This window comes from Trachypithecus francoisi, unplaced genomic scaffold, assembly GCF_009764315.1.
Source record: "Trachypithecus francoisi isolate TF-2019V2 unplaced genomic scaffold, Tfra_2.0 Lachesis_group5, whole genome shotgun sequence".
NCBI classification, from domain to species: Eukaryota; Metazoa; Chordata; class Mammalia; order Primates; family Cercopithecidae; genus Trachypithecus; species Trachypithecus francoisi.
The window spans coordinates 37,112,745-37,125,029 of NW_022681470.1; the positions used below are offsets into that span (position 1 = coordinate 37,112,745).

Below are 12,285 nucleotides of genomic sequence, written 5' to 3' on the forward strand. Positions count from 1 at the left end.
TAGAAATAAAATTTCAAGTTTCAATTCCATCACAGTCACACAAAATAGAAGCCACAGTATAAAAAAAAAATGTATGAGACAGACTGAAGGGTAAAAAACGACAGGAAAACACAGAGTAGACTTTGACATATCTCTAATTACTGCTTCGTTCCAGACTAATGGTAAAAATTAGTCTTCAGATAGTTGATAACATCAGACTGCCTGTGCTGAGTTAGTACCAAGATCTGTGGCCAAGCAAATACTTCTAATAAAATTGATTTTCCTTTTTTGCAACCAATAGGCCAGTCAATAATAATGTTGTTTAAGAAATATTGAGTCATGAGGGAGATGAACCTTTCCTTCCATTTATTATGTTTGTATTGTCTATATTTGAAAAGAGTTTTCAATAACGAAACCAAAGAAGATATTACAAGGGAAAGAGCTATTCTGAGAGCTAACCTCCAGAAGCCCTTTGACTTCGAAGCATGTTAGCAACTCAAACTGGAAAAGCCAAAAGCATCCCATTAACTAAAGTTAGATTGTATAGATTATGACTGTCAAAAGAGAATCAAAGCTGGTGGCTATACACAATGGTCATGTGAATACAAAGGAGTACATTGTGCCAGGCATATAATACTAACAGATCCGTCCTAAAAACCTACATTGAACTTTTACTTTGCATTAAAGCTTGGTGTTTAGTAAAGAATGTTCTATAAAGCCACCTATAGTTTTTGGATTGTTTGTCTTACACTATCCAAACAAACAGAACATAAGAAATCCGCAAGGCAAAAACCTAAGGCAATGTCTAACTTGGGGAAATTTCCATATACAATATCTCCAAACAATGTGTTTGGTTAAAAATATTGTTTTGTTGTTTTTTAGAGATAGGGTCTTGTGCTCTGTCATCCAGGATGGAATGCAGTGGTGCAATCATAGTTCACTGTAGCCTGTAACTCCTGGGCTCAAGTGATCCTCCCACCTCAGCCTCCAGAGTAGTTAGGACTATAGGCACCCACCACTATATCAAATTTAAAAAAAAAATTTTGTGGAGATGGGGTCTCACTATGTTGCCCAGGCTAGTCTCAAACTCCTGGTCTCAAGTGATCCTCCTGACTCAGCCCCCTAAAGTGCTAGGATTACAGGCATGAGCCATCGCCATCTGGCCAGTTCTTCTTGTTTGTTGTTTTAACTTAGTGGTAATAGTGGTAGGGAAAGTTGGGCATTGAAAAAATGATTTTGAAATTTACACAGAAAAATAAATAAGCAAAAATAGTAGAAAGTATTTTGAATGAGTAGTGAAGAAATTTGCCCAACCAGATTTAAAAATATATTTTGAAGCTATAATACTTAAAACAGTGTAGCACAAATACATGAACAGAAAACCAGAGCAATGGAATGGAAGAACAAGCCCCCAAGATAGACTGAAATACATAAAAGAATTGAGACTATGATAAGACAGTTCAAATTGCTATAGAAAAGATACCAATGATTCAATAAACATTACTGGAACTAGCTAGTCATATGGAAAAAAATAAAGTTGGCACCATTTGGACAAAAGTAAAATTCCTATTACATACGTAGGATACGTATATCAATTCTAGATGAGTTGATAAAAACCATGAAATAATAAAAATTCTAGAAGAAAATGTGGGGGAAAATTTTAACAACTATATCACAAAGAAAGTGATTTTCCTTACTATATAAAAAGTTCCTGTAAGGAGAAAAATACCATCAACACAATGGGAAACTGAGGAAAAGCTATATTAAAAATATGATATACCATTCATCAAACAGGCAGAGAACAAAAAGTGTTATGATGAACTATTTGGCAGGGCTAGAGAAACAGGAATTCTCTCATACATTGCTGGTCGAAGTATAAATTGGTACAGTCCATTTATATGGTACTAGTTAACTAAATTATGACACATTCTCCTGGGAACTTGTTGGATGATGGTGCCAATTATGGTGAGTGGCGGGCAGGGAAGAGTGGGCTGTTGAGGGATGCTGGTGTTTAGTGTTAGATATTGTGCGTTTGAAGTGTCTGAGGGACATCAAAGAGATATGTCTGGAGCTACTGGCTGAGATATGGGTTGGTCATAAACATTTATTCTACTTTCTCTGTGAAATAGGAGGTATTCTGAAGATAAAGACCAGAAGATTAGGTAGTCAAATTTAATGATTATATTACCATGATTTATGGTAACAACAGTGTTGTGTGATTTTTTTTATTTTTATTTTTAGCTTTTTCCAGAACCTAAGCGTAAAAAGACAAAGATGCCTATGTTACCATTTCTATTGAACCTAGTACTGGAAGGCCCAGCTGGAGCAATTAGGCAAGGAAATGAAAAAAAGGCACCCAAATCAGTCATTAGGATGTCTATTGTCAAAAACACAGAAAATAACAAGTGTGGGCAAGGATGTGGAGAAATTCAAATATCTGTGTATTACTGGTGGAAATGTGAAATGGTGCAGCTACTGTGGGAAATATGGCAATTCCTCAAAAAATTAAACGTGGAATTATCATACGATCCAGCAATTCTATTTCTAGGGTATATACTGGAAAGAAGTGAAAGTAGGGATTTGAACAGACATTTGTACATCCATGTTCACAGTATCGTTATTCATAATCGCCAAAAGGTAAAAGCAAACCAAGTGCCCATAGATATTGGAATAAACAAAGTATTGTAAATACATACAAATAACATTCGGCTTTAAAAGGGAAGGAAATTTTGACACACGCAACCACACGGATGAACCTTGATGATGTTATGCTGAGTGAAATAAGCCAGTCAAAATGGGACAAATTTTGTATGATTCCACTTATATGAGGTACCTAGAGCAGTCAAATTCACAGAAATAGAAAGTAGAATGGTAGTTGCCAGGGGCTAAGGAAAGGGAGGAATAGGAAATTAGTGTTTAATGGTTAGAGTTTCAGTTGCGGGGGATGAAAAAGTTCTGGAGATGGGTGGTGGCGATGGGTGCACACAATATAAACGTATTTAGTGCCACATAACTATCCACTTAAAATGGTTAAAATGGTAAATTTTATGAGTATTTTACCACAATAAAAAGGAGAAAGAAAACCAAAACCTTAGGTTCTGTGACCTTGGATTTGGCAATGGTTTCTAAAGTATGGCACCATAAACAAAAGGAAAAAAAAATATGCAAATAGTCAACAAGCATGTGAAAAGATACTCCATATCATTAGTCATTAGGGAAATGCAAATCAAAATTACACCATGATGAGATATCATTTCATACCCGCTAAGAGAGTTTTTTTTTTTTTTTTTTTTTTTTTTTTTGAGACGGAGTCTTGCTCTGTCGCCCAGGCTGGAGTGCAGTGGCTGGATCTCAGCTCACCGCAACCTCCGCCTCCCGGGTTCACGCCATTCTCCTGCCGCAGCCTCCCGAGTAGCTGGGACTACAGGCGCCCGCCACCTCGCCCGGCTAATTTTTTGTATTTTTTAGTAGAGACGGGGTTTCACCGTGTTAGCCAGGATGGTCTCGATCTCCTGACCTCGTGATCCGCCCGTCTCGGCCTCCCAAAGTGCTGGGATTACAGGCTTGAGCCACCGCGCCCGGCCAAGATAGTTATTTTTTAAAAAGCGAAAGTAACAAGTATTGGTGAGGATGTGGTGAAACTGGAAGCATCATACATAGCTGCTGGGCATGAAAAATGGTGTAGCTCCTATGGAAAACAGTTTGTCAGTTGCTCAAAAGGTTAACATCAAACTACTTTATGACCCAGTAATTCCACTCCTATGTCTACAACCAAAAGAACTGACAACAGGTATTCAAACAAAAACACAAGTACACAAATGTTCACAGTAGCATTATTCACAATTGCCAAAGACAGAAACAACCCAAACTGCCCATCAACCCATCAATTGATTAATGGATAAATACGTGGGATATTCAAAAAATACAGCCATAAAAAGGAATGAGGTATTGTTACATGTTACAATATAGATACACCTTCAAAACATTATGCTAAGTAAAAGAAGACAAACACAACCGTAATTGTTATGATTCCATTTATATAAAATATCCAGAATAGGCAAATCTATAGAAACAGAAAGCAGATTAGTGGTTGCCAAGGTCTGGGGCAAAGGGAGAAATAAAAAAATTTTAAAAAGTGACTGCTTAGTGGGAACAGGGTTTTCTTCTGCAGTGACAACAGTATTACGGAACTATATAATAGCAATGATTACACAACATTGTGAAATGTACTAAACGCCACTGAATTCCACATTTCAAAAGAGTTTATCTGGTAAATTTTATGTTATGTGAATCATACTTCAATTTAAAAAATAAAAGCTCTTCTTTATTTTGTCACTCTTACCTGACAGTTAATGTCAGCTCTATGCTGCAGCAAGACTGTGACTAGTTCCTTATGTCCTCGATCACAGGCCCAGTGAAGTAGAGCCCTACCCTAAAACACAGAACAAGATAAATGAATTTGTTACCTCAGTGGTGGGGCCATGTAAAAGATATTATGTTTTTTTTTGTTTGTTTGTTTGTTTTTTTTGAGACGGAGTCTCGCTCTGTAGCCAGGGCTGGAGTGCAGTGGCCGGATCTCAGCTCACTGCAAGCTCCGCCTCCCGGGTTTACGTCATTCTCCTGCCTCAGCCTCCGGAGTAGCTGGGACTACAGGCGCCCGCCACCTCGCCCGGCTAGATTTTTGTATTTTTTAGTAGAGACAGGGTTTCACTGTGTTAGCCAGGATGGTCTCGATCTCCTGACCTCGTGATCCGCCCGTCTCGGCCTCCCAAAGTGCTGGGATTACAGGCTTTGAGCCACCGCGCCCGGCTAATGTTTTAAGAAAGATAAGGAAATATGTAAAAGTATGGGTTAATTATTCCAAGAATGAATGATATAAAAATGCACTAGGGGAAAAGCAATAAACAATCAATGGGGCAGGGCACGGTGGCTCACGCCTGTAATCTCAGCACTTTGAAAGGCCGAGGCGGGTGGATCGCTTGAGGTCAAGAGTTCAAGACCAGCCTGGCCAACATGGTGAAATCCTGTCTCTGCTAAAAATACAAAAATTAGCCGGGCATGGTGATGGGCGCTTGTAAACCTAGCTACCTGGGACACTGAGGCAGGAGAATTGCTTGAACTCGGGAGGCGGAGGTTGCAGTGGGCTGAGATCATACCACTGCACTCTAGCCTGGGTGACAAAGTAAAACTCCATCTCAAAAACAACAACAACAACGAAAACAATCAATGGGAAGCCCCAATATCTACTTCTGGGTCTGTACTAGCCCAATGCCTGCTTTCAGCTCAATCAGTTCACTTACAGAGTGGCGATGATAGTAATAACAACAATAATATCAATAATATCTGCTAAATGAACTACAAGAAAATGCTTTGTAAACTGTACTTTATAAATTCCAGTTTTCTAAAATGTTATGTCCAATGAATTCATAAGAATAAAAAAGCAAGCACTTAAACCTAAGTAGAAATCATAATCCAAATGTACTATATCTAAATTTCCTCAAGTTTATTCCTTAAAAAGATTATTTAACCAGTTTGAAAATAAGCATTTCTCCTTACTATTGCAAGTTTACACTCTGAAATACCTCAAAAACACTAGTACAATCTATTAGTGTCTATCATCAAACAGCTGACTGTGAAAGCCACTTGTAAAAGAGAATGGATGATTAACTATTAGGAGACAAATACCAAATATGAAATATTAATTTTAACATTTGTCTACCAAAGACTCACAGTTACTATTACATGTGTTATTTCTATTCTCTACTGCTAAATCTTGTTTTAGTTAATGAAAAAAAGCCTACTTGGTTCAAAAGAATTAACAAAACCCCAAAAGCTAAGGGCTTTTCTGAATAAATGAGGGATGCATGGCTTACTACTTTCTGAGGATGGTGATGATGTTGTCATTTATAAAGAATGGAATGTTTTTCCACATTAAGTTGAAATCCCTACTTTATGTCATTTTAGAAAAGATATAAGCTGGGGCGAGGATTGATTTAAAGTAAAAAGCACCTTTCAAGAAACAGCTTTTCTAAAACTGCCTACATTCTTTTTATCATCCAGACTCTCTTCACACACCTATTAGTTCAACTAATTAAACTAGGATCTATTCTTTAAACAAACAACAAAGTAGGAAAACTTCTTCCCTACAAATTGTCTTCTTTTGCTTTCATTTGCTTGATTTACTTTTATTTACCTGTGAATACCTGTTTTCTAACAGGCTTATGCAAAATCCTAAGAGGGAGAAAAGCAGAGAAAAAATGTGGGCAAATCATTCACACTTTACAGTATCAAAACTATTTTATTTTGCCTTGTTCAGAGCCCAGTAGGAGTTATTTTTATTTTATTCTATTTTATTTTATTTTTGATATGGAGTTTCACTCTTTTGCCTAGGCTGGAGTGCAGTGGCGGGATCTCCGCTTACTGCAACCTCCGCCTTCCAGTTTCAAGCAATTCTCCTGCCTCAGCCTCCCAAATAGATGGGATTACAGGCACCCGCCACCATACCCAGCTAATTTTTGTATTTTTTTTTTTAGTAGAGACGGGGTTTCACCATGTTGGCCAGGCTGGTCTCGAACTCCTGACCTTGTGATCCGCCTACCCCGGCCTCCCAAAGTGTTGGGATTACAGGCATGAGCCACCACGCCCAGCCAGGAGTTATTTTTTAGTGGAGATGATTCTAAAAGTCCAGGTGAAAATGTATTGTTGAGTACTACAGCAGTTTCCTATGTTAAAATTTTTGTAGCTCTAATGTGATCTGCTGTTACTAGGGCCCTAATTCAAAAATCCTCCATATGAACAATTAGATATTTTAATGAGACTCTGAACAAATACTAATGAATAAATATTCTATAGGTCCACGTTATTGTTTCACACCATTTATTAATACATTAAAATAATCACACAAAATTTCAAAGTCTATCATTTTTAGTTCTAATTGTTAAGTGTGCATTTTATGGCTATTAGCTTAAACTATAGACAAGAGTTACTACATAGTTAAGATGATGTGTGGTATATTTACATAGGGTACTTACAAAAACTACATAATAGTTAAGTAGGACAACATAATATATCTTGTACTTTTACCATAAGATGTATAGATAATTTATATCTCTCAGCCATGTCCCTGAATTTTCCTTAGGTTTGACCCAATAGGGTTATATCAACCAAAGCTAAAATATAAATCCTTAGCTGTTTCAATGGTAAAGCTGAGAAGCAACACATTTTACTGTTAATGGGGGTTATATTTTAAATTTCCCATATTTTAAATTTTCCATGTGGTGCCAAAAATTTACTTTAGGGGAAACACCTATGACTGGACCTCCGTAGTGATTTTCACTTTGGATATATTTTCCAGAAGCGGGGCACATGTATAGTAATGTTTTAAAAAGGATGATGTGCTCTCAGACATTTACACCATACTTTTTAACACGTTTTCTGACCTGCAATGCAATTAATTCTTGTAACACATTATTTTAATGGTACACTAATTAACCTTGAATTAGAATGAATTCTCTGACAATGACTTTCTGTGGAAGCACTGAAGATATCTACAATAAGATCACATAATGATTAATATTCCATGCAGTATTACAAAGCTCAAAAACAAGAGTAGGATTAAACATACTTGTAAACAAACACAGAGAAAACAAATCAGGCTTTGGAATTTTAACCTTCAAGAAGCTCTATATTTAAATGAATAAAAACCAGCACAATGAGGTGTCTGTGATACCTTTTACTTCTTCAAATTATAAAGTTCCTATAACCATACTCTAATTTATTATTCACTCACTAACATAACCAGTAATTTGCAGAGATGCAGGAAATAAACATCTGTGGTTTCTTTCCCTTGTTAACCACAAACGCACCTAGTTCAATATAATTATTATTTTAGGTAAAGAATTCCATAATCTCTCCTCCAGAAGGAAAACCATGAATTAGGTGTGCATTAAAGTTATATCTCCTAAGACTTTATCTAAATTTATGAAATAGTTTACCTATTTGTCTATATAATTGTTTTATCTTTTTCCACGAGTGATATAATCTCTTATAAATTTTCAAGTTAAATTTATTTTTATTGCTACCACAATAAGTGACAATTCTTTGTTTCTAATTTTAAAAACTCTTCTGGAAAATATCCCAGAAGCATTCAGGAGATTGGTGAGGGAGAGCCATTATTAAAAAGAACTTTTGTTAGGCCACCAGAAGACCACAAACACTGGAGAGCTCTGAATAAATTCTGGAACTCAAATACAGTAAAATGCAGGGAGAAAAAGAATTCTCATCTATTAACCAAGGGTGCTAACACTGTCCTACCTCAGACAGATGAATGACTCTAAAGTGCTTTGAAAGTGCAGGGTAGCAGCTAACCTATTAAGTGGTATTACTTTCATACCTTCTGGAAAATACAGAGAGCACATCTTAATATATGAAATGCTTCTCTGATTTCCTTAGTAACTCATCCTTAAACCAAGTAGAATTTTTTTTTAAATTAGACTTTTCTCCTCAATATCACAAAATTTAAAAAAAGAGGAGATTTTAGCCAGGCACGGTCGCTCACATCTGTAATCCCAGCACTTTGGGAGGCCGGAGGGCAGATTACCCGAGGTCAGGAGTTTGTGACAAGCCTGGCCAACATGGCAAAATCCTGTATCTACTAGAAATACAAAAAATTAGCGGGGTGTGGTGGTGCATGTGCCTGTAATCCCAGTTACTTGGGAGGCTGAGGCAGGAGAATTGCCTGAATCGGGGTAGTGGAGGTTGCAGTGAGATGAGATCATGCCACTGTACTCCAGCCTGGGCAACAGAGCAAAATTCTGTCAAATAAAAAAAAAAATGGGGGGGGGGGGCGGTGAGGGGAGAGGAGGGAAGGAAGGAGATTCTATTATAAAATGAGTCTTGATGTTCTTATGGTATTTTGAGATCAAATTCAAAGTATATATACCATATATACAATAGATTAAAACATGGCAAAGTTGGTATATTTAAATTTGTAAGAGTTGTCCTTTTGTCATTCTATCAAACACATATGGTATACGGCATGGCACTGTCTAATTAGTAAATGAAATACTGCAAACAGTCAGACCTGAATTTCTCTCTGCAAAAAAACTGGGTATCAATTTATAATTGTAGTAGAGATTGACTTCACCTACCAACAACCTGTAATGTCCCCATCTCCTCTGTACTATCTTCTACCTTTTGCTGCTACTACTGTAGCAGCTGGCCATAGTGAGAACTCTGCTACCTGCAACCACCAGAAATTACACAATGCCTCCTTCTTTCACTTCCCTGTCCATAGTAAAATGACAATGTTGTTTCAAAAACTTAGGAATAAGATTGAAAGATAGTCTAACATCTCAAGATATACCTAGCATGGAAGCCAATGACTCCTCCTGGGATAATTTACTTACCAGCATTAAAAAGAAAACCATACACCAGTATGTGTGATATACACTTAAAATCAGCAACTACTGGATCTCTTTCACTGGCAAAGATCTACGGTAGGGAAAAATGGTGTTGCTAATTTGTCAGGAAATTGAGAAAGATTTCGAATACACTACTTTAAAAAATCTGGCTGGTGTGGTGGCTCATGCACATAGTCCCAGCATTTTGGAAGGCCAAAGCAGGCAAGTACAAGAGCAGACTGGGGAACATGGTGAAACCCCGTCTCTACAAAAAATACAAAAATTAGCTGGGCATGGTGGCACACTTCTGTAGTCCCAGCTACTCAGGAGGCTGAGCTCAACAGGAGAATCGCTTAAGCCCATGAAGTCATGGCTGCAGTGAGCCATGATCAAGCCACTGTACTCCAGCCTGGGCAACACAGTGACACTCGTGTTTCAAAAGAAGAAAAAAAAAATCCCTTCACAAGAATTTTCTAAGCTATAATGTCAGTGACTTAAGGGTGAAGGAACATGAAAGGGAGGTATTAATTCATCCTGTATAAAGGAGGTAATTAATAGCAATAATAATAGGAAGTTGCCATGAAAACAGCTCAGGTATCCATCATAAGACAATGGTATATTCACATGATGGAACATACTGAGCAGTATAAAAGAAGGAAGTACTGAACTATAGTAATAGGATGAGTCTCAAAAACATGCTGAATGAAAGATGCCCTACACAGAGGAGTACATATGTATAATCTCATATATATGAAGTTTGAGAACAAGCAGAACTAATCTATGGTAGAATAATATCAAAACGGTGGTTACCTTTTTGAGATTAAAAGAAAAGAGTGGCTGGGAAGGGGCATGAGGAAGCTTTCTGGGGTGACAGCACCGTTCTATATCTTGATAGGCGCTTCAGTTATACAGGTATATGTATTTGTCAAAGTTCATGAAATGTGCACTTAAGACTTGTGCATTTCATTGTATATAAATATTATTTTAAAAGAAAAACCAAATGCTGAATTCTCGTTAATTATATGCATGTTAAAATACTTAGAAGAAAGTGTACTGTTGTCTGTATACTCTAAAATGTATCAAAAAATAAAAAAAGATTTGACGAATGGCTAGATATTGGTAAAGTAAGCATAGTAAAATAATAATGGTAGAATCCAGATGGTAGAAATATAGACGTTCATTGTAAAATTCAACTTCTCTTTATGTTTAAAATTTTTCATAATATACTCTTGGGGAAAAAAAAATGAAACAAAAATTTGTACACCTATGTTCACAGCATAATTCACAACAGTCAAAACCAAGTGTCCATCAACGGATATCTGAATAAACAAAATGTGGCATACGCATACAATGGAATATTATTCATCTTACAAAGGAAGGAAACTGATACATGCTACAAAATGAACGAACCTTGAAGATGTTACACTGAGCGAAATACGCCAATCAAAAGGGACAAATATTGTTATGACACCATTTAAATGAAGTACCTGGAGTAGCCAAACTCAGATAGAAAATAGAATAGTAGTTGCCAAGGGCCAGGGGAAGGGAGGAATGGGGGGTGTTTAATGGGTACAGAGTTTTTTTTTTTTTTTTGAGACTAAGTCTCACTCTGTCACAAAGGCTGGAGTGCAGTGGTGTGATCTCGGCTCACTGCAACCTCCACCTCCTGGGTTCAAGAGATTTTCCTGTCTCAGCCTCCAGAGTAGCTGGGAATCCAAATGTGCAGCACCACGCCTGACTAATTTTTGTATTTTTAGTAGAAATGGGGTTTCACCATGTTGGCTAAGCTGGTCTCGAACTCCTGACCTCAGGTGATCCGCCCGCCTCAGCCCCCCAAAGTGCTGGGATTAAGGCATCAGCTACGGCACCTGGCTTGGTATAGCGTTTCAATTGGGGAAGATAAAAAAGTTGCATGGTGGTGGTGGTTACACATGTGAATATATTGTTTTATTTATTCATTTTTTATTTGGAGATGGGATCTCAGTATGTTGCTCAGCCTAGTCTTAAAACTCCTGCGCTCAAGAGTTCCTTGTGCCTAAAAGTGTGAGCCACCACACTTGGCTCATGTGAAAAAAAATATACATGTGTATATTTTTGAGAGTGAGTCTCACTTTGTCGCCCAAGCTGGAATCCAGTGTCATGATCTCAGCTCACTGCAACCTCTACCTCCTGGGTTCAAGTGATTCTCTTGCCCCAGCCTCCCAAGCAGCTGGGACTACAGGCATGTGCCACCATGCCCAGCTAATTTTTGTATTTTTAGTAGAGACGGGGTTTCACTATGTTGGCCAGGCTGGTCTTGAACTCCTGACCTCCGGTGATCCACCTGCCTTGGTCTCCCAAAGTGCTAGGATGACAAGCGCGAGCCATGGCACTCGGCCTCATGTGAGCATATTTAATGCCACAGAACTGTAGATTTAAAAATGATTAAAATGATACATTTTATATATATTTCACCACTATTAAAACATACCAAAAATAAGTTGCCAAAGCTCATAGGATTTAAGCTACTTTCACTACTTTCTGATTTTGTATTAAATATAAGTTTCTGATGCAAAGCAAAACCATAGGCTTGATTTTTAAATGGCACTGCCTACATTAATGCAAATAAGCATAATAGACAATTTGTAATGCATTTCCCAGTCATTCGTGTGAATAAACAAAGTTCCTTCAAATTAACATCTTAATCAACTATATAACCAAAATAACATATACTATGATATACAAAGTTATTTAAGAGGATGTATTTTTTCTTCCTTCCTTTCTCAAATCTCATATAACTGCATAAATTTAGTCTCAGTATACTGACCCTGCCTCTTAAATCTTTTGCTTTTCTGTTATGTTAGTACTGTCACAGTTTCACCAGAGTTTGCAGCAGTTTCTCAAGCCAAAAGCATGCAAATTGTAT

General features: G+C 37.3%; 1 protein-coding gene across 1 annotated transcript in view; it reads right to left on the reverse strand.

Annotated features, from left to right (window-relative positions):
- The window catches only part of ACBD6 (acyl-CoA binding domain containing 6), a 213,726-nt gene that overhangs the window by 95,640 nt on the left and 105,801 nt on the right, over positions 1–12,285 (reverse strand). Inside the window, exon 6 of the mRNA XM_033196388.1 lies at positions 4,322–4,411. Within this exon, the coding sequence (XP_033052279.1) occupies positions 4,322–4,411 (90 nt within the window). The remainder of the gene's footprint in view (positions 1–4,321; positions 4,412–12,285) is intronic.